General features: G+C 43.2%; 1 protein-coding gene across 8 annotated transcripts in view; it reads left to right on the top strand.

Moving 5' to 3' along the window:
- CDH4 (cadherin 4) overlaps positions 1 to 26,447 on the top strand; it is a 954,442-nt gene extending 927,995 nt beyond the window's left edge. For all 8 annotated transcript variants that reach the window (XM_072996786.2, XM_078392123.1, XM_072996789.2 and 5 more), the window contains 4 exons: positions 1,205 to 1,438; positions 13,645 to 13,784; positions 16,535 to 16,699; positions 21,536 to 26,447. In XM_072996786.2, coding sequence (XP_072852887.2) covers positions 1,205 to 1,438; positions 13,645 to 13,784; positions 16,535 to 16,699; positions 21,536 to 21,742 — 746 coding nt within the window. In that variant the 3' untranslated portion in view covers positions 21,743 to 26,447. The remainder of the gene's footprint in view (positions 1 to 1,204; positions 1,439 to 13,644; positions 13,785 to 16,534; positions 16,700 to 21,535) is intronic.
- The last annotated feature ends 856 nt before the right edge of the window (positions 26,448 to 27,303 follow it).

Raw genomic sequence — 27,303 nt, 5'->3', positions numbered from 1 at the left:
ATAGTCCAACTAGACCTTGGGGTTTTCTGCATAACAATACCCTTAAAGCATTGCTTTTCTGCATTGCAACACCCAAAAGCCAGCCAGCTTTTCAAAGAGCTGCCCACTGCTACTGATAGACCCTGAGCGAATGTAAGTGAGTAGGTGCACAGGAGGTAGGAAACTGTAAATAAAGAGCATTAGCCACTGTTGCACAATGTTGCCAGGGCATCAGCATGCCATTCCCTGAGATTTCAGGGCCAAGATTTGAGACTGGGACAGCTTCATGTGAGGTCATAAAGGCAAAGCAGACAAGGATTGGAATGGGGGAGGTTTTCCAAAGCTTTCTGTTGCTGCCGCCGCCGCCACCACTGCTGCTGCTACTGGCAGGGCTTGTGCAACAAGAAGGCTCAGGAGCTGCAGTGTTGGTGCTTCATGTCATGCTTTGCTCCTGATAGCTCCATAGTGCTAGGACAACAGAAAACCAGGGGTGAGGGGAGTGGACAAGTGAGATAGCTGATGGGTACATGCCCTTGAGCCTGTTACACTATTTGGAACAACAGAGAGAGAGAGACCTTCACACTGAGTCCGTTATCTCTAGTACCAGCTTGGAATGAGTAGTGATGGGTACCTAGGTGTTAAAGCCACCTCACATGCAAAAATCAAAGTATCTCCTCCTTCAGTGCTGCTTGTACTGCGTGGAGAAGCAAACAATTTCTGAAACTTCAGACAGTGCCCTGAACTATGGCAACCATACTTGAGTATGAAATGTTTATGTTTAGCTATAAATGCCAATCAGGTAGCCAGAAAGCGAATAACCCTCCACTTTTACAATGACAAAAAATTAGAGGGGAAAAGAAAAACTTTTTAATATGTTAATAGCATGTTGTGGGATGAATCTGCTAGGAGTTCAGAGTCCTTGAGTGGATGCACTCAAGCATTTGGGCGTATCTAAAGGGAGTCTGATGTCTGGATATTTATGTTTGAGAGGCTTGCTGCTTTTACATGGAAACAGAACCAACGGCATAGGGCCTGTTTGCTTTGAGAACCAGGAATGCTTGTGGTTCAGCACTTGCACCAGCTCTACAGAGGCGATATGGTCACTCTGCGCTGCTCAGATTGCCTATTCCGGATCAGTATATGATTGGGGAGGAAGCTTTTTCACATGGGAATATCCGTAGTGCCTTTCTCACTGCTGTAGTCCTCTCCATTTTATTTTCCGCAGGTGACTATGCTCAACTCAGTTTACGAATAGCATACTTGGAAGCTGGTGTGTATGATGTGCCGGTCATTGTGACAGATTCCGGGAACCCTCCTCTGTATAACATGTCCATCATCAAGGTCAAGGTGTGTCCGTGCGATGAGAATGGAGACTGTACCACCATAGGAGCGGTCGCTGCAGCTGGACTTGGAACCGGAGCCATCATTGCCATCTTGATATGCATTATCATTTTACTAAGTAAGTGTAACCATAAGGCCTGTGCTTGGTTTTTTTCAGCCCCATTTGTTCTGTTTACATATATAGAAACCACAACGTCCATTGATTTAATAAAATAGGCCTGTAGGTACCTGCAGTGCATGACTTTTGGAACCCTACTGTCCTGGTGGCAGCAAAAAATGCTACATCTCTCCATATAAACAAGGTGTGTGAGGACTTTGCCCCTTATGTTTTAGATGGGCCATACTCTCAAAGCTTCTGAGACATAAGATCTACTTCCACAATACAGCTTGCTTGTCTGTGAAAAAGGAGAAAGGATTTAGGGATAGCAGAGTTTCGTTGTGACATCCCTGATGTTCAGAAAACACAAACTTCCCCCTCCAGCCCTTAAAACTGCTCCATCTTTAATAAAGTGGAAGGCGCAGACTATTTTCTTAGTATTTCATCTTAGGATAAGAATCGACTCATATTCATGTTTAAGAGAATATCAGGAAATAATAAACTGACCGTTAGAGAAAGTAGGCAGTCGGGACTGAGTACGTAACTCTTTAAAAAAAATCTAGTTTTGAATCCCTGTATTTCCACGTACAAGGGACATGGTGGTGCGGCGGGTTAAACCTCAGAAGCCTCTGTGCTGCAAGGTCAGAAGACCTGCAGTTGTAAGATCGAATCCACACGACAGAGTGAACCCCCGTCGCTTGTCCCAGCTCCTGTCAACCTAACAGTTCAAAAGCATGTAAAAAATGCAAGTAGATAAATACGTACCACCATGGTGGGAAGGTAACAGCATTCTGTGACTAGTCACGCTGACCACGTGACCATGGAAGATTGTCTTCAGACAAAAAGTACCTCTATGGGTTGAAAACGGAGATGAGCACCGATCCCTAGAGTCGGACACGACTGGACAAATTGTCAAGGGGAACTTTTACATTTACCTATTTCCTATTACAGGATTGTCAGTTCTGTTTGCTGAGAGAATATTTATCTTTAAAATATCCTTATGTTCATGATACTGTTAAAAACAGAACTACTCAAAGCTGTCTTTAACAACTGAGTCTTCTGGATGCTGTTAACATTAATATTTTTTCTGTTTTTTGTTTTTTTTAAAAAAAATTAAAATTGCCATATTGTTATGTGCATTGCCATATCGGATCTTCAAGATCTGTAAGTTTTAACTTGCAAACCACCCAGGGTACTCTTTGCACTAATGGAGTGGTATAGAAATCAAATAAACAAGCAAACAAACAAACTTATATGGCAAGCAGGTACAATATGGTCTCCCTCATTCGGGAAATACCTCTATGTGTTGAATTTGACCAATGAAATGTGGGGGTGGGGGAAGGGAATTTAATATGAGTTCATTTTTGGTGAATTTACCAAAATGCGCAACCTTCTGTATATTTAGAAAAAGAAGATGTTGAAGCCTGAAAAAGATATGAATGCAGGGGGAAAGTGAAACTAACTGATTTTTTCCATCCCATCCTATAGAAGTCAGACCTGTGATAACTGGACATGCAAATGCAGCTTTATCAGCATCCCTTCTGTATTAGACCATCTAATTCCATCTTGATTGTCCAAATGTTCAACCATTAAAAAAAACAGTGAGGTTTTTAGGACAACTGTTCCTAAATTTACACATGCAAAATAAGCAATTAAATTTCCGGCACAATTTTTTACTATACGCGTTAATTTTACAGTGATGTGACAATTATGAGCAATAGATATACATTTGCTTTCTAAGGCAGTTGAACATAATAAAGCTTCCTGAGGCCCTTTTTTAAAAAAAATAAATCACATAGTAAAAAAAAATTGCATTGAAAATAACAGGACCAGTAAACCACAAAACCTCTTTATCCTTTTTTCCGCCTGCTCTACATATAAATCAAAGTCTGAAGTATGATTTAAACCCTTGAGAAAATTCTGTTGACTGAAATTAACTACAGCTGAAAGACATTTGATTTAAGAGATTCCTTTTTCCATTTTCAAATCCATTATCCTGTTCTAAATTATGGGTTTTATTACAAACGTGTAGTTTGTACATTCATTGTCATTCTAATTGACTTTTTAATGTTCAGCAGCTATCCTAGGCTTCTATCAGTCGTGAAAAATGGAACGGGCAATTGGAAAACCTTTTTCATTTAACTATCTCCTTTTCACTCTGCATGTGTGTCTACCTCCATCAGTCTGCCTACTTACCTACCTGCCTGCACATATGTGCAGTCTTTGGAGTTTGGTATTTCTAACTTCAGTTTTCATACAAAATCTGGGGTGAGCAGAGCATCTGGCTTGAATGAGCCATGAGCTGGGTCTGGAAAGACCATTTTCTAGAAACGGGGCAGGGGAATCTCACTGGCCAAAATCCTCTTTGTGCAGCTACACCACATAAGGCTGATAACATCACCTTCCGTGATGATGTTTCAGAAGTAAAAATTTCTGATTCCTCTCACAAAGGTCCCAAGGCTTCTTGGAATCCCCTTTGTTGTGGGCAAGCCATTAGAAGCCATGAGGTTGGAAGGGGAAGTCTTAAATTTCTCCATATCACTGCCAGTGGGATCACTTTACTAGCAGTGATGATCTTCTGAAATGAAAGACTCCCCTATCCATCTTGCAGCCCTCAATTGTCGTCATTTAGTCATTTAGTCATGTCCGACTCTTCGTGACCCCATGGACCGGAGCACGCCAGGCCCTCCTGTCTTCCACTACCTCCCAGAGTTGGGTCAAATTCATGTTGGTTGCTTCAATAACACTGTCCAACCATCTCATCTTCTGTTGTCCCCTTCTCTTGCCTTCACACTTTTCCAACATCAAGGTCTTTTCCAGGGAGTCTTCTCTTCCTATGAGATGGCCAAAGTATTGGAGCCTCAGCTTCAAGATCTGTCCTTCCAGTGAGCACTCAGGGTTGATTTACTTTAGAATGGATAGGTTTGTTCTCCTTGCAGTCCAGGGGACCCTCAAGAGCCTCCTCCAGCACCACAATTCAAAGGCATCAGAAACAAAAGGCAGCCCCCAATGGCTTCCCTCTAATGAAGGGGATTGCCAAGAAGCCGTGGGAACTTTGAGGGCGGAATCAGACATTTCTGTTTCTGAAACATGACTGATGATTTCATCAGCCTTACACAACATAACTTTCAGAACAGGATTTCAACCGGGGAACTGAAAGCCTTGCGCCAGGGATCATGAGGTTGTGTGTTGCATGGGATTTGTAGTGTGCAGACCAATGAGAGGCACCACAGTCTTTTTGTGGTGGGATGCACATTTCCAGCCATTGTCTTTTGTCATGCACACTGTAATATCTCAGTGGAGACCCAATGTTCTCCCAGCACCTTGGCTGCCTACAAGTTGCTACTGTATAGTTGAGGCCATCCCTAGGCCATTTCCTTATATCCTAGGAATAAGCAATATCTGGAATTTTTACCTACTTTTTGGTGCCTGTGAAAACACTGGGAGCACTAAGGTTTCTCTAACACGATAGTTCCCAGCCACTGTTTTTTTTATTTCCTCCAAACTACTCTTTAAAAAGAAAGTGAGTCCCACTATGTCTTTTACCAAGAAAGACCCTTATATGTTTACAAACTCCATATGAAGTGATCAATTTGTAGGCCAAATAAAAATATACAGAAAGTGTGGAGAGACATACAGATAAACATAAGCTTCGAGAAACATTTCCCCTTAACCAAGAAAATGTGAAAACCAGATATCAAAAAACAGTTGGGAGGAACTAAGAGGATCTGAAAATTGGGGGAAGGCTCATGTTCTTCCTGTCTAATATTGTTCCAAAGTGTGGTGAAGGACTGATGTAGCATACAAAGAATGGGTCTTATCAAATGAATTTTAAAAATACATTTGGAAGGATATGGGGGCCCAGAGATGCTGCTCTCCACCCACCCCCCCAAATATAAAAACTGTACTGGGAGGCACCATTAGGAAATGTTGGCAAGCAGGGAGGAATGGCTATTAGGAAAAACACTATCCAGAGTTAATACCAGTAACCAAAAGATTCATATTAAAAGATCACAGGTGGATAATCTATTGTAAGTAGAACAAATAGGGAGCAACACATCACACTCACAAGATGACAAGGGGACTGAGAGAGACAGAATTCTTACTCATGGTTATGAAATTCCTTTGTCAACCACTGCTCTAACCAACACACAGTCTCTTAAATGAGCCAACTAGAGTTATGCCTGCCCAGTTTCTAGGACAGACCAGTTCCTGGTGCCGAGCTTCCATAATCAATCTCCATTCTTGCTGCTAAGAGGCTACTGAGTTTTTGCTGTGGACAGTGTCAGAAATAAGGGATGGGGAGGGGGGGAGGAGAATAGGATATTGTTGTTGAGGCCTGAGTTAGTTCAGGAGAATTTATGGCCCTTAAAATATTTAAATAGCAGAGTCCTAAATTTTATTATAACTATGGTTGAAACCAAGGGAGTTATGAATGTAGTTTGCAATGTAAGTATTATCACACGAGGTTCTGCTTGCTGACGTGCAAGACTCTGTAGCAGAGATGGGAGACTGTTTCACCCTAGGTCCAATTTTCCAAGCCCAGATTCTAGCAAAGGGCAGGGAACAACGCATGGAGTACAGCTAACAAAAGATGGGTGTAGCCAGATATATTCTTATCAATGTGGATATTTTCACACCTTTTGTAACAAACACAGCTTACTTCTGCTTCTTTCTACTCAAGAGTCAGCCCAGTGCAACAATTTTTTCAGACATGGAGAATACAGCTTAATTCTATGCATGTCTCCAGAGACATAAGCTCCAATACAATACCTTTCCATTTTCTAGAGCTCAATCTCATGATGCAGCAGCAACCTAGGTTTTCAGTGGGCTCTGATCTGCTATCTGAGATGGCTGGATAGCTGAGTAGTTTCAGTATCTGCCTGCAGAGCCAGAGGTTGGGGATCTGATTCCCCTAGTGCCACCTGTGAGTAGACCCAGCCTCTGTAGCCTTTGGCAAGCTTCATAATCCTAGGATGGTCCCAAAAGAAGGGGATGGTAAACCACTTCTAAGTCTTCTCTATCTGGAAAACCCTGAAAAGGGTCTCCATAAGTCACAACTGATGATTCTTTACTATCTTTTAGCTGAGGTCGTTGATAAACGCTAACAAAAGAAGCAACTTGGAGGGGACACTCATCGGGGTGGCATCCGGCTAGAGAGTTTGATAACTTTGCTGTGTACCTTGTCCTCGCATCCAGCTAAAAAGAAATACATGTGCTCCAGTAAAGTGGCACGTAGACCACCATTATTTGAAGTCACAGGGACAACTCTTTAAGCACTTGAGAGAAAATCAGAGCAAGAGAGGGGGTAGAAAAGTAATGGGGAAAAACAATAGATCTGCAGAAAACTACATGCAGAGTGAAAATAGACCTTAAAGCTTGAATAGTGCTTTTTTGTTCACATGAGCAGTTAAAAAGGGTTGAGCTGTGTCTGCTATTGACACTTTGAAAGCTCTTTTTTTCCAAGGTAACTCTAAAAGCGTTAATGGGACAGTTGTCAGTGAGTGTGACCTAGAAGAAAAGAAACCAGGTTGTTGTTGGGGTTTTTTAAAGACAACGAATGGGCCATTATAATATAGGTTTCAGACACCCAAGCAGATTGCTTGTTGAGTGAGATAAAGAAAGAGAAAGCCGTGAGTAGTTGGCATATCTAGATAAGAGCTTTTTTTAAAAAAAAGAATCCTCTTTTGGAGAAAGGGAGAGTCAGAGATGTGAGTCACATTTATATATTTTTGTGCCAGAAAGAGAGCCGGGGGGGGGGGGGAGTGTTGAAGAAATGTGACACGATCTGAAAATAATTTTGTTTTGCTAGAAAGAGGGGGATGACAAGCTAATGGACATATGGAAGCTGTAATTAGCTGTCCCATCTTCTTGTCCTCACTTCAGTGGGTTTTTGTGAAGTAGAATTGCAATAGCATTTGGGAAGAGAAAAATAAGATGGGGGGAAGGGTTTTGTTTTTTTCTCCCTCCAGATACTCCTTCATATGAATAAACTGTCTGGACATGAGTCTGTAAAATATACAACTGCAGACCCCATGGTGACAAACCAGGGCTAATTTTTTTTGTTTCCCCATGCTTCTTCCCCATTCCAATTTTGAAACATCTTCTTTGAACCATTTAACTTGATGTAAAGTTCTATCAGAGACATCACCTTGCTGAAAAAGGTCCACATAGTCAAAGCTATGGTTTTTCCAGTAGTGATGTATGGAACTGAGAGCTGGACCATAAAGAAGGCTGAGCACCAAAGAATGGATGCTTTTGAATTGTGGTGCTGGAGGAGACTCTTGAGAGTCCCCTGGACTACAAGGAGAACAAACTTATCCATTCTGAAGGAAATCAACCCTGAGTGCTCACTGGAAGGACAGATCCTGAAGCTGAGGCTCCAATCCTTTGGCCATCTCATGAGAAGAGAAGACTCCCTGATGCTGGGAAAGTGTGAAGGCAAGAGGAGAAGGGGACGACAGAGGACGAGATGGTTGGACAGGGTCATCGACGCAACCAACATGAATTTGACCCAACTCCAGGAGGCAGTGGAAGCTAGGAGGGCCTGCTGTGCTCTGGTCCTTGGGGTCATGAAGAGTCGGACATAACTTAACGACTAAACAACAACAACGAAGTTCTATAGCACTCAAACATCTGAACTGGAGATGGGCATGAACCAAACTGTGAACCAAAACAACAACACAAACCAGCCAGGTTCACGGTTTGGTTTCTGCAAGCCATTTTAACTGAACGAAACAGCAAACTTCTTTTCTGCTTGGCACTTTGTTTTGCTTCAGCAAAACAGGTACCTTGTGCCCACTTAACACTGCCCTCCTCTCTGGTCCTGCCACCTCCTCTTCTTTCTTCCCCCCCACCACCACCATTTTCAGAGACAGCAGCCCAGCTGTCCTTGTGCATATGCCAGCCTGTCGCCTGATAAAGGCTGGTGCATGTGCAGAGACAGTGGCCTGGCTCCCAGAAGGGAAGCCAGGCTGCTGTCTCTGAAGATGATGATGGCAGAGGAGGAGGAAGAGGAGGCAGGACCAGGTAGGAAGGCAATTGGGGCAATGGGAAGGGGATTGGCAGAGTGGAGGTGCTAGGTTTCCCTCTCCCCAGGCAGGAAGCAGAAAATGAACCACAAATTGATTCATTTTTCTCGGGTTCAGGAGGCTCGTGTGTAGCCACGAACCACAAACTACCCCCCATTCATTGTTTTTCCATTTCAGGTCCATCTCTAATCTAAACATTTTTGGGAAATTTTTAATGGGTACTAAGAGAGATAGGAGGGTGGTGCTGCAGGTTAAGCCACAGCAGCCTCTGTGCTGCAAGGTCAGAAGACCAGGAGTCGTAAGATTGAATCCACGCAACGGAGTGAGCTCCCGTCACTTGTCCCAGCTCCTGCCAACCTAGCAGTTCAGAAGCATGTAAAAATGCGAGTAGATAAATAGGTACCACCTCGGTGAGAAGGTCACGGCATTCCGAGTCTAGTCATGCTGGCCACGTGACCACGAAAACTGTCTACAGACAAACGCTGGCTCTATGGCTTGGAAACAGGGATGAGCACCGCTCCCTAGAGTCGGACATGACTGGAAGAAATGTCAAGGGGAACCTTTACCTTAAGAGAGATATTGTAGCTATGATATACCCAGTGTGGTATCGTGTATAGCTCACTGGACTACAACTGAGGAAACCTGGTTTCAATTCCCTGGCAGTGCCATGAGAACTCACTGGGGGTGTGGAACTGGTAAAACCACTCCGTACATACTTCCCCTACCTTGAAAGCCCTATTAGGGTCACTATAAGTTCGTTCTGACTTGATAACACATGACAACAAGAAGAGAAGTATGGCCCATCTCTGGGATTTCGACTTTTGTTCTTACAGATCAACACAGTTACCTTATTTTTTATATTTACATGTTGGATGTAAGCATGATCTGGCTACAGCGTCTGTCGCAGCTACCCTCCATGAAATTTCAAAATCCATTTTGTAAAAACCCTTTCAAACATTATGCTTCATCAAAGCTGGGCATGCCACCATGGGTAATCTCAAAAAACTACTGTTTCAGTAGATTTGTTGTTCTTTTGGTTGGAAAGATCATTGTACTCTGGTGTTACGCATACTTGGCATGCAAAAGGTTCAAACTTCGATATCTCTAAATAATCCTAAAATATTTTGCTGCCTGGAACACAGGACAAGATGGCAACCACTCAAAGCTGATTGGACTGGCAAATGAATCTTCCCTTGGTATTGGCACCAGGACAATATCTTTCTCAATTCATTTGTAAAGAATGAAATAAGGAATTTAAATCTGCATAAAAGTTCTGCCTAAAGGAGACACATCTGACAACTTACCAAAAACACCTTTGGCATAGTCCAAACCCAAAGGTGTCCAGAAAATACAGGCAAGGTTCAGAGAAATGCAACAGAATCAAGAAGGAGAGGTTTTAACATCCTTGCTGAGTGACAGGAAATGGTAGGGCAGCTTGCTCTGGTGGGGGAAGAGTATTATTTGTTTAATTTCACTAAAATCTTCTTCAAGCAAAATGAGCATTATCTATCTCAGCCAAACCAGATCTACACTTCCTTTCCTTTGCTCAGTGAAAACGGAAGAGCACTTTCAGTAAAGAATTCAAAGATGCTCAGATCTCCTTTCCAAGTAAAGCAGCTGAAAGAGTATCTCGGAGCATTTGTTAATGTGATTTTGCAAATATAGGAAGCCCATAAAAGGGAGGAGAATAAGTCCAAATTGGATTATATGAGCTAATGTTTTATCCTGCCTCTGTTGCATTTCTTCTGAGAGAATCGCACATCATTAAAATGAAATTAGCCCAGCTGCAACATCTTGGCAATTCAAAAGGATTTATTCTACCCAGCAAGTGGGGTGGTGTGTGTGTGTGTGTGTGTGTGTGTGTGTGTGTGTGTGTGTGTGTACACACACACGCGTGCAGAAGAAGCACCATCGAAATAACTAGCCCTGTGGCTGGTTTGAACATGTCGATGTGGCTTTTTGAATGCTTTTGAGATTCAAAGCAATTATTTTCAGAAACAGCGGCTGCATTTCTTTGGAGGAAGTGTTTGCTCACACCGAGAGGCAGTGTAATCCAGTGTTAGATTAAGAGACCTGGTTGCAGAATCCACTACAGCCAGGAAATCCCCCTGGGCCGTTTCACAGAGCATGTGTTTCCAACACTGATAGACCATCTGGGAAATGATGCTCTCCTAGAGACAGATGGACTATTCCAAGTGTGGGTGCTCAAAGACAGATGAAAAGCCCTCCTCCAGTTAGCACAGCCCTAGATTAAAGTGGGCACAATCCTTCCTCAGAGCAACTAGTTTCTCAAATTGAGGTGCAGACTGACGTTCTGCTGCTTCCAGCTACTCTTGTTTCTCAGAGTCAAAGCCTGAGCAATGCTGCTTTATCCCATCATCCCTGACTCTATGCTAGCTGGAGGATTCTGAGGGGCATAGTCCAAAAAGGAGCTTTTTCTGAGTTCGGCCCCAAACTCAGAAGCCTTAGAAAGTTGTACGAAGTAGTCAAGGGCTCCTTGGAACCACGAGAGGGTCCATGGAATTTATCAAAGGTGCGGGACAGGTGGAAGGTTGTTTACCTCACCAAGCATCATATGGCATTGACCTGTCTATGCATCACTTTTTGCAAGGTCTTTAGTGAGAAATGCTCCATGAAGTGTCATTTTCTGATGGAGAATAAATCTGGGCATCCCAGCTTCAGTTTGTTGCATCTGGATTGTTTAATTAAAAAAAAAAACAAGAAGTTCCTGCAGGCCTTGGTTTTCTCTCCCTTTTGAAATACACATAGGAATAGTTAGGCTATTCGAAAAGAAAGACTAGACAAAACTGCAAAGGAAACATCTGTTGGTGGCAGTTAGCAATAACAGCTAAAAGCAACTTTCAGGGACCTCTGTTTCGTCAGATTGCTCATTTGCAAAGGGCTGAGTAAAGCATTATTCAGAGTTTGAACAAGTTACTTTTTTGTTGTTGTTGTTGCTGCTGTTGTTGTTGCAGGACAGCAACTTCAGGAACCCTCCTGGTGACCCTTGTGGAGAAAGCATCTCTCTTGGTGTTGCTGTTTTGGCTGGGAAAGCCCTGCAGTTGGGTCAATTGAAGGGTTTTTTTTCTACCAGTTGAAGGCATTTTTCAAACCCAATAATTTCATAGTGAGTGCAGGTTGCAGGAACAAGAGATTGCTGACCAACAAGCTGCTGGTCCTCCATTCTGCTTTAAAATAAACGGACCCATGTGATGTTAGATGTGGACATGGAGGGCTCTGTTTCTCCCTGTCCCCTCTGGTGGCAGATGTATGGTCTGTAGTGGCAAGTTATGCTCACACCTAGGAAATGGGGGGGGGAGGGACTTTTTTGAGCCGTAGAGTAACTCCTGTGTTACTTTTCCCACATACTGTATAGCAGTCCAGATGCCATAGAGGTCGATGAAAGAGTAAAAACACCAGGACTAATGCATGAGTTTTAAGAGGCAATGCAGGTTGAGGAAAAACAGCTCAGTGGACTCTTCTCTTCTCCAGAGTCTGCTGCAGTCTGACCAACCCTTCCAGTGCCTCACTTTATTATCTAAGATACTACAGCAGTTCTCCAGCAATTAACTATGCTCGTTAACATACCATCTGTGAGGCGCATGCGTGATATACCTTTCCAGATAAGGAAGCAAAAAGCTTGCATGTCTGTGTGTGCTACATAACTGATACACAGTTTTACTAAAGACAGCAGCAAGCATAGCAAACATATTCCCACACCCACATGAGGACAGGTAATATCTAACACAGTTACTTAATCAAATGGTGTGATTAATCAATAAGATCTCATTACTCAAGCTAAAAATGTGGTTATTGAACTACAAAAAGCAACTGAGCATCATTTTGTTTTACTGAAAACTACAGTTTACTGTTCCAGTAGTAAACTGAGCAGCTGTTGAGTAGACAGTGGCTCTATGATCAGCTAGGAAGTGAAGAGGAGCAGCAAAGAAGCAGGGAGCCTTTCCAACATCAGTTGGACAAGGTCTTGTCAATTGGCTGGGAAGCGGAGAGTGGCCACGTGATCAGCTGGGAAGTGCTTAATTGACAGCTGATCCGGCTGCAGAAGGGTTGTTTGCTGTTCAGATGGGCGGAGTTTGTCAAATACCACATTGTCCCTCCCCCAGACCTCAACGAACTCTTTGTAGCCTGATTCACCCCCTTCGCAAAACATACGGTCTGGACAGGCTCTTAGTTTGCATTCCATTGTCAATAAGGTCCTGCCTTACAGATCTAGCTGGTATGAGCAAAACACTAGAGAAAACTGCTAGCAAGAAGGAAGCAAATTGGGTGAATGTGTTGGCTAAGACAATTTTCAGCAACTCTTTAGGCATCATTCCAGCTCCTGGGACTCTGATTCCTTGGCATTCCTATTAATTCAAGTATTCCTGTGTCTTTCATTGGACCTCTCTGGTTTACTATAATGGCTGAAATCCTGTTGCTTTGAGTAGTAATTTGCACTGGACTAGACCCATTTGAATCAATGGAACTTACAGAGGAGTTGACTCACCAAATCCTCATTGACTGATGGGACTATTTTAGTTTTACTTACTGTGTTAAGCAGCAGGATTTCAGCCAGTGTTAGTTTACTTACTGCCTGTTGAATTGTCTATCAACATTCACGCCATAACATAAGAGTAGAAAACTTGGTGCCTTTCAGATGTCCCAGATCATGGGCTATGTTAGTGCAAGCTGATGGGAATTGTAGTCCAAAATGTTTGGATATGGAGGGATGTTTCAAATACCACTACAAAAATCAATCAGGTACTAGCTAAGCTTTTTCCAGGACATATATACTACTGCTCTTCTCGTGACAGGGAAGTAATTTTTCCCTTTTCTGTATTTTGTGATGTGTTGAAAATTCAGAGGTGTTTAAATTATTTCCGTCTTGTTTAGCTGAAATATGTGCCTTGATGGCAGTGAGGAATCAAATTCTGGAGCTATTTACAGTGTTGTCAACTTTTAACTTGGGCGTAATAAAAGTGATGGTTAATAGCACAAGAGGTAGTGTTTATGTCCTCCATTTATTCTCAGTTTTGGAGCTCAGGTCCCAGCGTTTAAGGAACAGCTATAATCCATCAGTTGTGGAGAAAAAGATGGGACACTTTTAATGTTCTCTCTTTGGATGGGGTTGCGGGACTCAATGAGAGACAGCAGGTCATCCCTTTCAGCTATTTTCTTCCTTGTTTGTCCTTACAGGTATGGTTTTGCTCTTTGTGGTGTGGATGAAGCGCAGAGAAAAGGAGCGGCACACAAAGCAGCTTCTCATTGATCCAGAAGACGACGTCCGGGATAACATTCTGAAGTACGACGAGGAAGGAGGTGGAGAAGAAGACCAGGTGAGGAGACTATCAACTCATGAACTAGATTCGTCACAGATTCTCTCTGATGTTGTTGCCTCTTTGGGCTGATGTATGGATAAAGAACAATAAAGAAGGAGACAAGAAAATCTTAGAACTGCCAGGCCACAGTTAGTAGCTAGACAGCAAGCTCAGCAGGTACACAAATCATGTCATCACTGCCTCCCCCACATGTGTGAGACACACGGACGTTGTGTAAAACTCCTTTCTAATTCTGCATCTGTGCACATAAATTAGCCTGTGCAATGTTCCGCCAATCAGTCACCCTTTAGTAATGCCTATCCTCCTTTTGAGTGCTATATGATAGACTCCTCCTCATGTGAACGCCAAAAAGTCCAAAAGCTCTGCTCCTTAATATTATTTATATGTTCCACTTGAACATCTGTCACAATGGTTGAACTGGACACGGTGCAATCAAAGCCAGCTCTGCCATTATGCAGAGAAAGTTGGAGTGCAGAGCAGGAGTAAGATGTTGGGGGACAGCATTGTGTGTGTCATGTAGCTTACCCCTTATTGCATTAATCAGCTTTTAGTTGAGGATACTGGCCTATTGTCATTTCTGAAGCAAGGTTCCAACTCCCAGCCCCAGACATCGTCTATATAGTTAATAGTCTGCAGAGGCTTCCATCGTTGACCTATGTCTCAGGCAGCAGAATATCTTGTCCTCGGGCACTGTTCTGATACTTCCGTCAGGTGGATATTGTATTATATTTCAAATTCTTGTAAATTAATTGGTGCTAGACTCTAATGCATTCCGAACTCTACATGTCCAATTCAGAAAGAGCGCAGATTGAAGTTAGATCTCCTGAAGGGTCTCCATAGCTTTATGATCATTGCTGCCACCACCAAGTACTGCAGTAGTGGACAAGACTTCCTCTGAAATGGTCCCCACGAACTCAAACCTCACAGAATTGTCCAAGCTTGGTTTGAGGCTGGTGAGCAGGATGTAAAAAGAAGAAGAAGAAGCATTAAAAATGCTTATTGACCCATAACTCTCACGGGAGGGCTGAGTTGTCAGTACTAGCCTCCTGGATTGTTCAGCCCTCCCCAGACCCCAAGTTGCCTTCACTGGGGCTGCGATCTCATTAGATTGTTACCAGCATGGCTTCAACATCTGTCCCACCCAGCCAAGACCCTCTAGGATGGCTTGCATTGCCAACTTCCCGGGCACTTGCAGGGTCCTCCAACTCCTCCTGGAGGTGCCACTGCCCACTCTTTCTAGCTCTTGTACGTCCAGTGCCTCTTATGAGCCTTGTGGCGCAGTGGTTAACCGCTGTACTGCAGCCAAAACTGTGCTCACAACCTGGGTTTCAATCCCAGGTAGCCGGCTCAAGGTTGACTCAGCCTTCCATCCTTCCGAGGTCAGTAAAATGAGTACCCAGCTTGCTGGGGGGGGGGCAATGTGTAGCCTGCATAATCAACTTGTAAACCGCCCAGAGAGTGCTTGTAGCACTATGGGGTGGTATATAAGCAGCACGCTTTGCTTTTGCTTTGGTTTGGGGTTGGGTTGGGAGCCAGGTGCCCTGCCAAGTGCCGAGGCCTCCAGTGGCCAGTGGGGTATAGAGACGGTCAAGAGTGCCCCTTCCATGACCCTTTTCCTGTGCACCTGAACTAGGACACCCATCCAGGAGTCGTCAAAGTAAGTGTAGTCCACTCCTCCACCCATCAGTGCACAGGACTGGATCCAGCTCTGTGGGCTCTTACTCCTGGTGTCTCCCTCCATCTCCTTCACCTCCTCTCCCTATTCAGCTCCTCCTTTAGCAACTTCCATCTCTTCTTCCCCACTCAGTCCAACACCTGCTGCCTCACACAGGTGGGTCCTATCCTTGCTCTTCTCCTTCCTATCCTGAGCCAAACAACCTTTGTCTGCACCCACCTGAGGACCAGTGGGTGCTGTATCTGACAGCCCCTTCAGGAGGCACAGGATGAGAGCAGCCTGCCAGGGATGCCGGTAGCAACACCCTCACAACCTCCAGCAGCATTAAAATGTTGTTGTTGTTGTTGTTTAGTTATTAAGTCATGTCCGACTCTTCGTGATCCCATGGACCAGAGCATACCAGGCCCTCCTGTCTTCCACTGCCTCCCGGAGTTGGGTCATTAAAATGTACATTGCATAAATAGGGAGACTCGCCTCACCAAGGCACAGGAGGTAGCTGGGAGGATCTCTTTGTACCAGGAAGGTAACTGACCAAGGTTCCTGGAAACTATGATGTTACAGTGACACATGAGCTATGATGCCTTCATCTAGGGCTGGAAATTGTGGTCTAGCACTTCCTAGCACAGCAATTGAGACTTAATTTCTCTTGGACTGCCATCAGGAAACTTAGTGTGGCTATTTGAAAGCTATTATGGATCAAATTTTGGGAGCTTTCCTCTCATCTGCAGCATGTAGGGCAGTGCTGGAAGTGCATGCCACTTCTACCCCTTGTAAACTCTGAGGTGTCCCAATGTGAACAGCATAACGTTTTAGGAAAGAGCCACGCAGGATCCTCCGTGCTGCTGTGGGTGCCTTATAGTGCTCCTCAGCTCCGTCTACCAAATGAGCCACACCAGGTTGTCTTTAATCACATGCAGGCATCGGTGCCACATAGTGCAGTGGTTCTGCTTCAAGTCCAGTTGAACTGGAGCCAGGTAGGATATTTTATCAGCCCTGAGAGAATAGATTTGCTGGAGGATTTTTCAGGGAAAAGCTGCCTGCGCCTCACTCGCCACTTCTCCCTTTGTTACAGGATTATGATTTAAGCCAACTTCAACAACCAGAGAATATGGATCATGTTTTGAACAAAGCAAATGGAGTCCGGCGAGTTGATGAGAGGCCCGTTGGGGCTGAGCCCCAGTATCCTGTAAGGCCTGTAATCCCCCATCCTGGGGATATTGGGGACTTCATTAATGAGGTAGGTCTTTGCACGCAACCCCCCGCATTGTTAATGTAGGCTTAGAGAGCCGGCAACCGCCACTGCTGCAGTTAACATGCACAAAGTACAAGATTAGGTATACAGACGGGCAGAAAGAAAAAGACAGACAAATAGATAAATGCAGGTGTAAGTAAGGTCTTCCGGTTCTTGCCAATTCATATTTTTATTTATTACGATTTATCAGTGTTGTTTCCGGCTCCTCTTCCAGAAAGCTACTGCAGTGAGAATCACATATGAGTCTAGATGCCAAGAATTGCATTCTTGCTTCTGCACACATAGGAATAGCCTGTCTGGTGCAAGGAGGGGAAAATACCTCTGACCCAAGAAAGGTGGTACTGGGCACCACTCCTGATCAGAACACCAATGATTCATGAGTACACTCAAGTGATCTATTCATTTCTGTTGCTCAGATTTGGGTCCTCCAAATCTGTTGCTCAGATTTGGGTCCTCTGTTGCTCAGATCTGGGTCCTCAGATTTGGGTTTCACAAGCCTTGTGACATGAACGTGGAGATACGCAGGTTCAAAGTGTGTTATATTTGAGAAAGGTTATTTACTACTGCAGCGGCTCTTAGGCTCAACCTGGACTCCCCACAGCCTAGAGGAAACCTTGATACAAGTCTGAATTATGAGCCCCTCAAAGGAATTGTATATAGTCATGTTATACTAAAGCAGGAAACCTCAGGGGGTCAGGGAACTGGATCTACTCATCCTTCCCCCTCCAGGAACTGCGCCTGTCACTTTATAAAAGTTCCTATAATAAGAGGGCTCGGATGAACCTGGGAGCCACAAAAGGAATTTGGCAAGCTGCACAATGCCAATCCCAATATTATGATAAATCAGTTAATTTACCTGTAGCTATGTTGTTGTTGTTGCTTAGTCATTATGTCATATCCAACTCTTCGTGACCCCATGGATCAGAGCACGCCAGGCCTTCCTGTCTTCCACTGCCTCCCGAAGTTGGGTCAAATTCACGTTGGTCACTTCGATGACATTGTCCAACCATCTCATCCTCGGTCGTCCCCTTCTCCTCTTGCCGTCACACTGTCCCAACATCAGGGTCTTTTCCAGGGAGTCTTCTCTTCTCATGAGAGGGCCAAAATATTGGAGCTTCAGCATCAGGATCTGTCCTTCCAGTGAGCACTCAGGGTTGATTTCCTTCAGAATTCATAGGTTTGTTCTTTTTGCAGTCCAGGGGACACTCAAAGAGTCTCCTCTAGCACCACAATTCAAAGCACCTGTAGCTTTATAGAGCCCTAATTCTATAGTCAGGGAATCAATGGACAACTCAGTGGGCAATAATCTCACTTGTCGTATTCAAGCCTTTTCTCCAGCATGCCTAAAGTCTTGGTCATCCCTTCTACATGGTCTTCCTTCGAGGCAGCTTGCAGGGCTCAACCTGCTTAGTTTCCTCAGCAGGCATGCCTCATAAGGCCACAAATCATTTTTACATCCCTTCCTTGTTAAACTCTCATATTCACTTGTGCTGTATGTAGGGTGTCTTTCCCACAGATAGTCTGAGACCAACCAGCCGCAATGCTTGCAAAGGAAACAACCCATGCCATCAAATGTGGTAAAGGCACATTTAAACTGTCTATGTATCATAAATAGCAGCCAAGAACGAGGGCACTCATTTGCTGAACAAGCTGTGAAGGGGACCACCATACATGAAGGGAAGCGCAGGCCTCCAAAGGACCCAGAAAGAAAACCGTCTGGTGGTTGTTCTGGGTTTTTCGGGCTCTTTGGCTGTGTTCTGAAGGTTGTTCTTCATGATGTTTCGCCAGTCTCTGTGGCCGGCATCTTCAGAGGACAGCAACCTGTGCTCTGAAGATGCTGGCCACAGAGATTGGCGATTTCGCTGGAATGAATTAACATCATTAAGCGAGGCATCACTGTATTCTGTGGCTCCAAACTGTAAGGCATTCCTTCATGTGTCTGCCTCCTGTATTTGTGAGCTGCCTTCCTCTTCAATGATGTTTTCCATGTGTTCCTGTATTGAAGATGGTCTTCACTGCCCCATCCGAGAAATCCTCATGCTCCCTAGTGATCCAAAGATTAGAAACATGGACCTCCAACTGCCGGACCTTATCTTCCAAGTGGGCCACCAACTTGCACTTGGTGCGTGTGTAGCCAGGCACATCCTTTGGCAGGAATACAAACATGCCACAGCTGTTGCAGGAAAATTTTGCTTTTCTTGTGGAAAAGCAAAATGCAATGCTACCATATTAGCTGCAATCATGTTCTCAAATTATGCTTCATAATTATCAATATAAATTAATCAGCCACAGCAACAACAATAATGACAGGAACAACAGCCGCAGATTCCACAGGTCTACATTGCAGCCGCGGCTGCGGAGATTTCTGTGCCTCTCTGGCTGTGCTTCAGCCATGCTGTGCAAGATTGAATTCCCCTCGCTGTTCTTGAAACGCTGCATTTAATATTTTCCCTTAATTTGTCTACTTGATCCTTTTACTATTGAAGAGAGGGGAAGAAGTGTTTGCAAACCAATCGATGTGTTATTTCCTTGGAGGCAAAAATGTGATCCGTTTCATAAGTCTGATACATAAATGTAGGAGCAATTTAATTTTGTTATTGTATCCATTTCCTGCTCTTGAGGCTTTTCTCCTCCTCATTTTATAATGAGTAAACATTCTCCCTCTCTGCCCTTTGCAGCAGTGGTCTCCAACCTTGGGCCTCCAGGTGTTATTGGACTTCAAGTCCCAGAAATCCTGGACAGCAGAGGTGGTGGTGAAGGCTTCTGGGAGTTGTAGTCCAAGAACATCTGGAGGCCCAAGGTTGGGGACCACTGCTTTGCAGTACGTATGAACACTACACACCCATTTTTTCCATGCTGGGCAAGAGAATCTCATTCATCCACAACAAGATCTGAGGTGCCCCTGATGTGTAACAATCACACAATCTGGGCTTCGAAGGAGAATTAAAACTATGGCTACTAGCTTTCCACACAGCAGTCCTCAGCAGAGACCGGGCCAGTTACCTTCTGAACAACTTCCAGAATCCCCTGTGTCCATGCTGGCTGGTTGAAGGTTGTTGTTCAGAAAGAACTGCTTGACCATTCAGTGGCATAGGCATCTGGTTGTGGATCCAGATGTTGGGAATTCCATTCTTCATTGGGCCTTCTTGGCAGAGGCTAGACTTGATGATCCATAAGGTCCCTTTCAGCTCTGTAGTTCTAAGATGGTGATGGTGATCTAATGTCCCTCAGCTCTAGCCCCCAGTTTGAAACAAAGATGTAAGCTCTGACTTTAGAATCAACAAATGGGTTGGATTAGCAGAGTGTATTCGCAAAGGCTTTCACGGCCGGGATCTAATGGTTGTTGTGGGTTTTTCGGGCTTCTTGGCCGTGTTCTGAAGGTGTTTTTTTCCTAACGTTTCGCCAGTCTCTGTGGCCGACATCTTCAGAGGACAGCAAACTGTCTTCTGCAGATGTGTGCAGGATTAGCAGGATCCTGTGCAGGATTAGCAGACTCTACAAATGAGTGGGGATTTCCTTGCTGCTGACAAAATTAAAGGGAAGAAGAATGGAGTAGGGAGAGGGGGGAAAGCAAAAGGCAAAACATTGTGGCACCTTAAAGACCAAGAGACATGTTTCACTGTGAGCTTTCGTGGATCAAAATTCACTTCCTCAGATGGAAATGAACAAAGGCTCACAACTTGCTTTCCTATGAGCTTGCTCAATCCCCCTACTTTTAATTTCATCAACCTGCAGTGACAAACTAACATGGCTCGTTCTATGGATTTTCCTTCCATTTCTGCTGAAAATGTAGCCAAATCCCTACATGTCTTCAAATTCGAGATTGAAAGTTATTTTAAAACATAAATAGCTGTGATTATAGTTCCATGCCCCTCCCCAAATAGTTAATTACTACTACAGGATCAATGTTTTGAAAGTAATACTTTAGTTGCCATTACTCAAAGTAACGAATAGGGTTTTTTTTTGGGGGGGGGGGAATCCAAACATAGGATTGAATCCTTTGGACCATATGATTGATAGTCTTCCATTGTTAAAAAGACCAGCGTACTTTTGCATGTTTAACCTTTGTTTGAGATGGAAAGGCCTTGCATTTAAAAATATTTAAATGAGGGATGAAAGAAAACTGAAACATTTGTCCATCCAGGCCACTGGGTTTAAAAGAAGAAGAAGAATTTACCAAAATTCACAAGCGTCTTCAAAATCAGATGAGAAGAACTTGATATTTAATGTCTGGAAATGCAGAAGAGCAAAGGACTAAGAATTTTTCCTATACCCATGGGATGTCACCTCATGTCCTTCCCCTCTTGTTCACCCTGAGAACAATGTTTATGTTAAAGGGGTAAATGGGGAATTATTTCTTTTCTTTTCTTTTCTTTTTCTTTCTTTCTTTCTTTCTTTCTTTCTTTCTTTCTTTCTCTTCTTTCTTTCTCTTCTTTCTTTCTTTCTTTTTTTTTAACCCAAATTGAAGAATCTTCCTGACAACAGGGTGATAACTTTCTGAAGTATTCTCAAAGGCTTTCATGGCCAGGATCTGATGGCTGTTGTAGGTTTTTTGGGCTCTTTGGCCATGTTCTGAAGGTTGTTCTTCCCAACGTTCAGAGGGCAGAGTCAGAACTCTGTCTGTGCTCTGGTGACCAGAGCACAGACAGAGTTCTGGCTCCTGTCCTCTGAAGATGCCGGCCACAGAGACTGGCGAAACGTGAGGAAGAACAACCTTCAGAACACGGCCAAAGAGCCCGAAAAACCCACAACAACCAACCTTTGTTTAACATAGAGCCAAACTTGGGAAATTTCTAATGTGTTCCTTCTTTTAAATTCCAGGGCTTGAGAGCAGCAGATAACGACCCGACAGCCCCTCCGTATGACTCCCTTCTTGTCTTTGACTATGAGGGAAGCGGATCCACGGCAGGCTCGGTCAGTTCCCTTAACTCCTCCAGCTCTGGAGACCAAGATTACGACTACCTTAATGACTGGGGACCGAGGTTCAAGAAACTGGCGGACATGTACGGGGGCGGCGAGGATGACTAAACTGACCTCACTTTATTGTTTTGCATAAAGAGGAAAGCTATAGCGTTAGAAGAAAAAAGGAAGACAATGAAGAGAAAGGAAAGAAAATCCAACAATGAAGAAGAAAGGAAGGGGGGGGAGGAAAAGGCGAAGAAGAAACAAGAACTGTACAGAAGTGGCAGTTTTTTAAAATTAATATCCTCTGCTGACTGTATTTCTTTTAGTGGTGATTTAGAAAGTTTCTTTTCCTGTTATTTTCTTTCTTCCTTTCTTTCCTCTTCCTTTTTTTTTACAGAACATCGAGCTGTCTAGCATGAACACTCGTCTCTGCTGCGTTTGTGTGGGGTTTTTTTATGATTATTATTATTTTTCCCAGTGTGTCAGCAGGGATATCGCTTGTTCTATCCACTTTATGACTAAAGGGAGTGAAAGGCACTCTGTCTTAACTTGAATTTCTTAGAACAGAAGCACTGTTTTTAAAATATATATAGATATATATATTTGAAAGTGCCTTTTGGTACATGTATCAGATTCCCTCAATCTCAGGAGTGTTCAAAAGAAACAAACAAAAATTTATGTTTCCACCGTTTTGGACACCACACTCTATGACCCTAAGCCAGTTCTAGCTGGGAAGGCATTAACAGAAAACAGGAACTATGGAATGGTTTCCCTTTTGGGCCTTTTTTCTAATTAAGACAAAACAGAACAAAATGTGGGAGTTATTTTAGGGTGGGGGGGGAATGAAAGAAATAAGTTGCTTAGTGTGCCACAACAACAACAACAAAAATCTACACTGCTGTCTTTTGGCCTAAGCAAACAGTGACGTGAGTGCACCTGTTGTATATATAATTCCATGTTTATCTGATGCAAAATATTGACCAGGGTTTTCTCTTGTGACCTGGTCACATGTGATGTAGCTGCATAGAACTATAGCATTGATATGCCTTTGGTCAGGACAACACAAAGACCTTGCGTATGCCCTACAGTAAATGATGAGAAGACCAAAGGCTACTTGTGTGAGAGTTGTCTGTCTGTCTGTCTTTCTTTCTTTTCTCTTTCTTTCTTTTCCTTCCTTCCTTCCTTCCTTCCTTCCTTCCTTCCTTCCTTCCTTCCTTCTTTCCTTCTTTCCTTCTTTCTTTCTTTCTTTCTTTCTTTCTTTCTTTCTTTCTTTCTTTCTTTTTCTTCCTTCCTTCCTTCCTTCCTTCCTTTCTTTCTTTCTTTCTTTCTTTCTTTTTCTTCCTTCCTTCCCTCCTTCCTTCCTTCCTCCTGCTGTGGCGTCCTGTCCACATGGTTATGTGTTTCTATCAAATGTTTGTTGTGATTAATTGAATGTGAAATTCTAATTGAACATTAAGAATACATTGTGTGGGCAAATGAGCAAACCACATTCAGCGAACGTGTGCAGGCTCCCTCGCCCTATCTTTTGAAACAGAGGGGGAGCATAACTTCAGCAGACCACGTGTGGCTCACCCAACCCCACTGTGTAGGTCCCAATAGCTGTTTCATGGCCCGATGTATAGCCGAGGGTCCCTCTTTTGTAACCTATGTCAATTTGATAAGAAGCTCTACCCCGTTGTATTGTCATTCCATGGAAAATGGGTGAGGCTAAGCACAAGCAAAATGTATGTACGAGGCCTTTCTTGGACAGGTGGGTGGAGCTCCGCAAGTTCATCAGTCAACACATTGCTCATCTCTTTTTCTAAAAGCTACAAAATGAGTAAAGGGGCAACTGCTGTGGAGCAGCTCTTTTGTGCCATCATAGTAGATGCTTTTGGAGGGTGAAATAGTCTGTGTCCTATTTCATCACCAGGAACAGATCCAGCAAAAGATATTGTATTACCAAGATTGTACTGGTTTCCCCTGGAGAGTTATAAGATGAAACTAGTTAGTTCGGTCTCCAGTCTGGGATGATTTAGTGTGTGGTTTCTTGTTTCAATGCAACTGATAACACTGGTTCCAGTCATTTTTTTCTATAATTCTGCAATCTTAGCAAAGGAAATACAGGAACATTTTTAAAGCACATGCAGAGTGATGGGACATGATTGGTTTCTGAATGGTTAGATTGACTTGGCCATTTGTTACTTCGCTGTCAAAAAGGACAATACTGCAGAAAGTCCCTGAGGCTGGCATAGTTCATGTTTTCAAAGTGAGGTTAATGGTAGGATTAGCTCAAGAAACATTACTGCTCCATCAGTTGTGCTCTGTGTCCATGCGGCACATGTGTTGGCCTGGTTGCCTAGAACTGTAGGGTCATCTCTTGTCTTGCACATTGTTATTAGCACTTGCCAAAATATAGCCATCTCAAACAAATGTCCTGGTTCAATTCTCTGGTATAACATGCTGAAACCACCGGTGATGTGATAAATCATCCAACAGACATTCCCCTTTCTAAGGAGCTTTTATTTTGTATCCAACTCACATGGAGTTCGCTGAAAACTAATATTCTTTCCAATGGGGACTGCACCAGATCCACCTTGTGGAAGAGGAGCATCCAGAAGGATGGCTCGAGGTGCAAAAACAATGAAGGCAGAGCCCTTTGAGTAAGTAAAAAAAAACAAGTTGGGCCTCTGACAAAATAAAGTTGAATCTCTTGGCAGCTTTCTGTGCCCTTAGCTGGGGAAGAAGCTGGCCAAATGAAGGGAGGAAAGGACTGATCCATCAAAAAGAAAGTGGGATGGTCTCCCTGATCCTTAGAACTTTCATGCCACGTGAGAGATGAAGTGCATAGTTTGGCGTTCTTCAGTAGTTCAAAGATGTTGACAGTATCTTGATGCCGCTTCTGTTGGGCTGCTCCAGACATAGAGGACAATTACTCAGTGCCAGTTCAGCAGTTTTTTTGTGGGCAGAAAGATGTGATTTCCACTGGACATGTCCATTTTTGAGTCTGTCAGGAGAAAAGACAGAGAAAGGACTTTGCAAGACAACTGCAAGTGTGGGCACAGATCTACAATCTGCTTTTCCTGTGACGTACGTTGAGTGAGGTTGAAGAAAAGACTGGCTTTCATCAGGCAAGAACCTACACCTCCGTCAAATGACCCAAGTCACATTGTGAGAGACCATTGGTCATCAGGGCAGAGTGGGGGCTTCAAACATGTTCTTGACAGGCCCCCCCAAAGGGAATAGAATTGGTACATTCCTGTGCCTCGATAGAAACAAGCCACTGCATTTTTCTATGCCTGGGGTTGCTTTGGGGTTTTTTAAATAGCAGTGTGGGAGCTGGAAAAGATTTTACCCCATGAATTGGCCCTTCATTAGGTACTAATGCTCTGCATGAAATTAAAACTGTATAAAAGGCACATAAGGGCTCCCCATCCGTGGTGATCTGATACATGAACATGGTCGAGAGGTTTCCTCTGAATCTCAAGAGAGCGATGGTACACAGAAGTATGGCCAATATGTTTCTCACAACATACATAAAACAAGTTTTCTTTTTCTTCTGTATAAACATGTGCAGCTCTTTGGCTCTTTCCCAACATACATCTGAATAAAAGGTTTGGTAGGGCCACCAAGTGCCAGGAAAAAAAAATTCCCTGGGGGCCTTTGACCATTCATACCCTACAGGATTAACATCACTTGAACATCACTAGCCAAACTGAACCAAGGATATGTAAACCAGCCTAAGTGTATTATGCTTGATAGGCATTGCTTTCTGTAACCAGAGCCTACTGGCTAAGGGAAGGTAGCCAAGCATATAAATGGGTACTATGTGATTAATGTGCTTATATTTTGACAAGTGAGACTTAACTGCTGCATTCTGATGGAACCTCACTAATATTATCAAGGGTAGCATACTACCTAGTTTGTACGTAGGGTCAGTATTTTAAAGACTCATCTAGATTCTGGTGTGTGTGTGTTTTCTCAAACAAAAAGTGTTCTTTTCTTCCCCCCCTTTAATGATTTGGATTAGTGAGATTTCTGTCTAATGTTTGTACAATTATTTAGATTGCATGGATCTGTAATGTAAAAAAAATCACATTTAATGGATTATGAGCCACTTAATTGTGCTATGAAACCTTGGATTATCTATCATTTTTAAAGAAAAAAAATGCTATTCTGCAGCAGGTTTAAGAGGGGAAAATGTAGGCGTGCTTAGACATTATTTCCTTTAAATCCAAGAATGTGAACAGTTTTAAGGAAATTCTTTTTTTTATTATTATCCACAAAGAACGGGGCTGATCAGACTCGCCCCCCCCTTTTTTTTCCTTTCCTTTTTTTAATTTTTTTTTGTCAATATACAAAATTGATTCTCTTTTGGAAGTTGAGAGGGGGAGGGGAATGAGCGCGGAGAAATGTATTTCAAATGGATGTTGTTGTTAAAAAGACCGTATTAGAATGCAAGCTCCTTTTGTCTATAGACTTTGAAAATGCTCCTCGCGCATTTTATATTTCATTGTATCATATTTTCTATAAAATGCAATTTCTGTAAATTAACGAGCATTTGAAATGTGTCATGTCCGATAATGGAATGTGGTAAAAAAAAAAAGATTCTGGAGGGAACATTCTGCCTATCTGTTATGATTTTACTCACTAGGGATGTGATTCTGCTGAAGTTTGGACTGGACACAATCCAGAGAGCTATTTCAGGCACATCCACGAATTTAAATACTGTACACTCAGCAGCAATTTTTAAAAAATCTCGTTTACTCATTTCTCAGAACAGCCATACAAATAGCTACTTTTGAACAGCTACTTTTGAAATGTCTTGTAGTTCAAAAAAAATAAATAACTAGCCATACATCGGGGTAATTGCACAGACCTGGTTGTGCTGTTTTCTGGATTGTGACCTTTGCCACCTATACATAAACAACTTAAGCCAGACCATTTGAATTAGGTGTTTTATCTCCCTTCCCTTCCACGCGGCCCCACTTCAATCAGCCAGGCAGCTAGAATCATTGTATAAAGAAACAGGGTTGATAAATAGCAGGGATAAAATGAAAAATAAAATTTAAAAATTAGAATTTGTCACAGTTACAAATAATAGCTTCCAAAATCCCCCAGCTAGCATGACCAGTGGCTATGTTAGCTGAAAGAGTCTAGAAAATTTAGTTCAAAAATGTAACTCTTTCAAGCTCTGGTTAATTCCACTCACCATTTAACATATGGAGATACAAGGGTGTTGAAGAATGAATCCTTAACTCTTTTCCACTCATCTAGCCTCTGATTTTATTCCTGTCCCATCTTTACTCTTCTTCCCTACAATAGATTCAGTGTGGGTAGAGTGGAAAGAGTTTCTAAGGTTCAGGAGATCTGGATTAGAATCCCTATTTAGCTATGGAAGCTCACTGGGTGGAGGGTGGCAGTAGCAAAACCATAACTTAACTATTTGCATACCTTGAGAACCCTACTAGGGTTGTGACTTGATAGAACATAACAACCACCACAGCAGAAGGGCACACTTTGCCTGCAGAAGGTTCAAGGCTCAACCCTCAACCTTCTGCAGTTAAAAGGAAAAGGTAGACTGACAGAGGGCGGTGGGAAGACCATATGCTTGAGACCCTAAAAAGATTATCTCAATTGAAGGAGAAAGTAGCAAGCTGGATAGACACAGCTATCCTTTGTAGAATCAAGGTCTGTTCATCCCT

This window comes from Pogona vitticeps, chromosome 4 (genome assembly GCF_051106095.1).
Source record: "Pogona vitticeps strain Pit_001003342236 chromosome 4, PviZW2.1, whole genome shotgun sequence".
NCBI classification, from domain to species: domain Eukaryota; kingdom Metazoa; phylum Chordata; class Lepidosauria; order Squamata; family Agamidae; genus Pogona; species Pogona vitticeps.
This window is presented reverse-complemented; position numbering and strand designations above follow the sequence as displayed.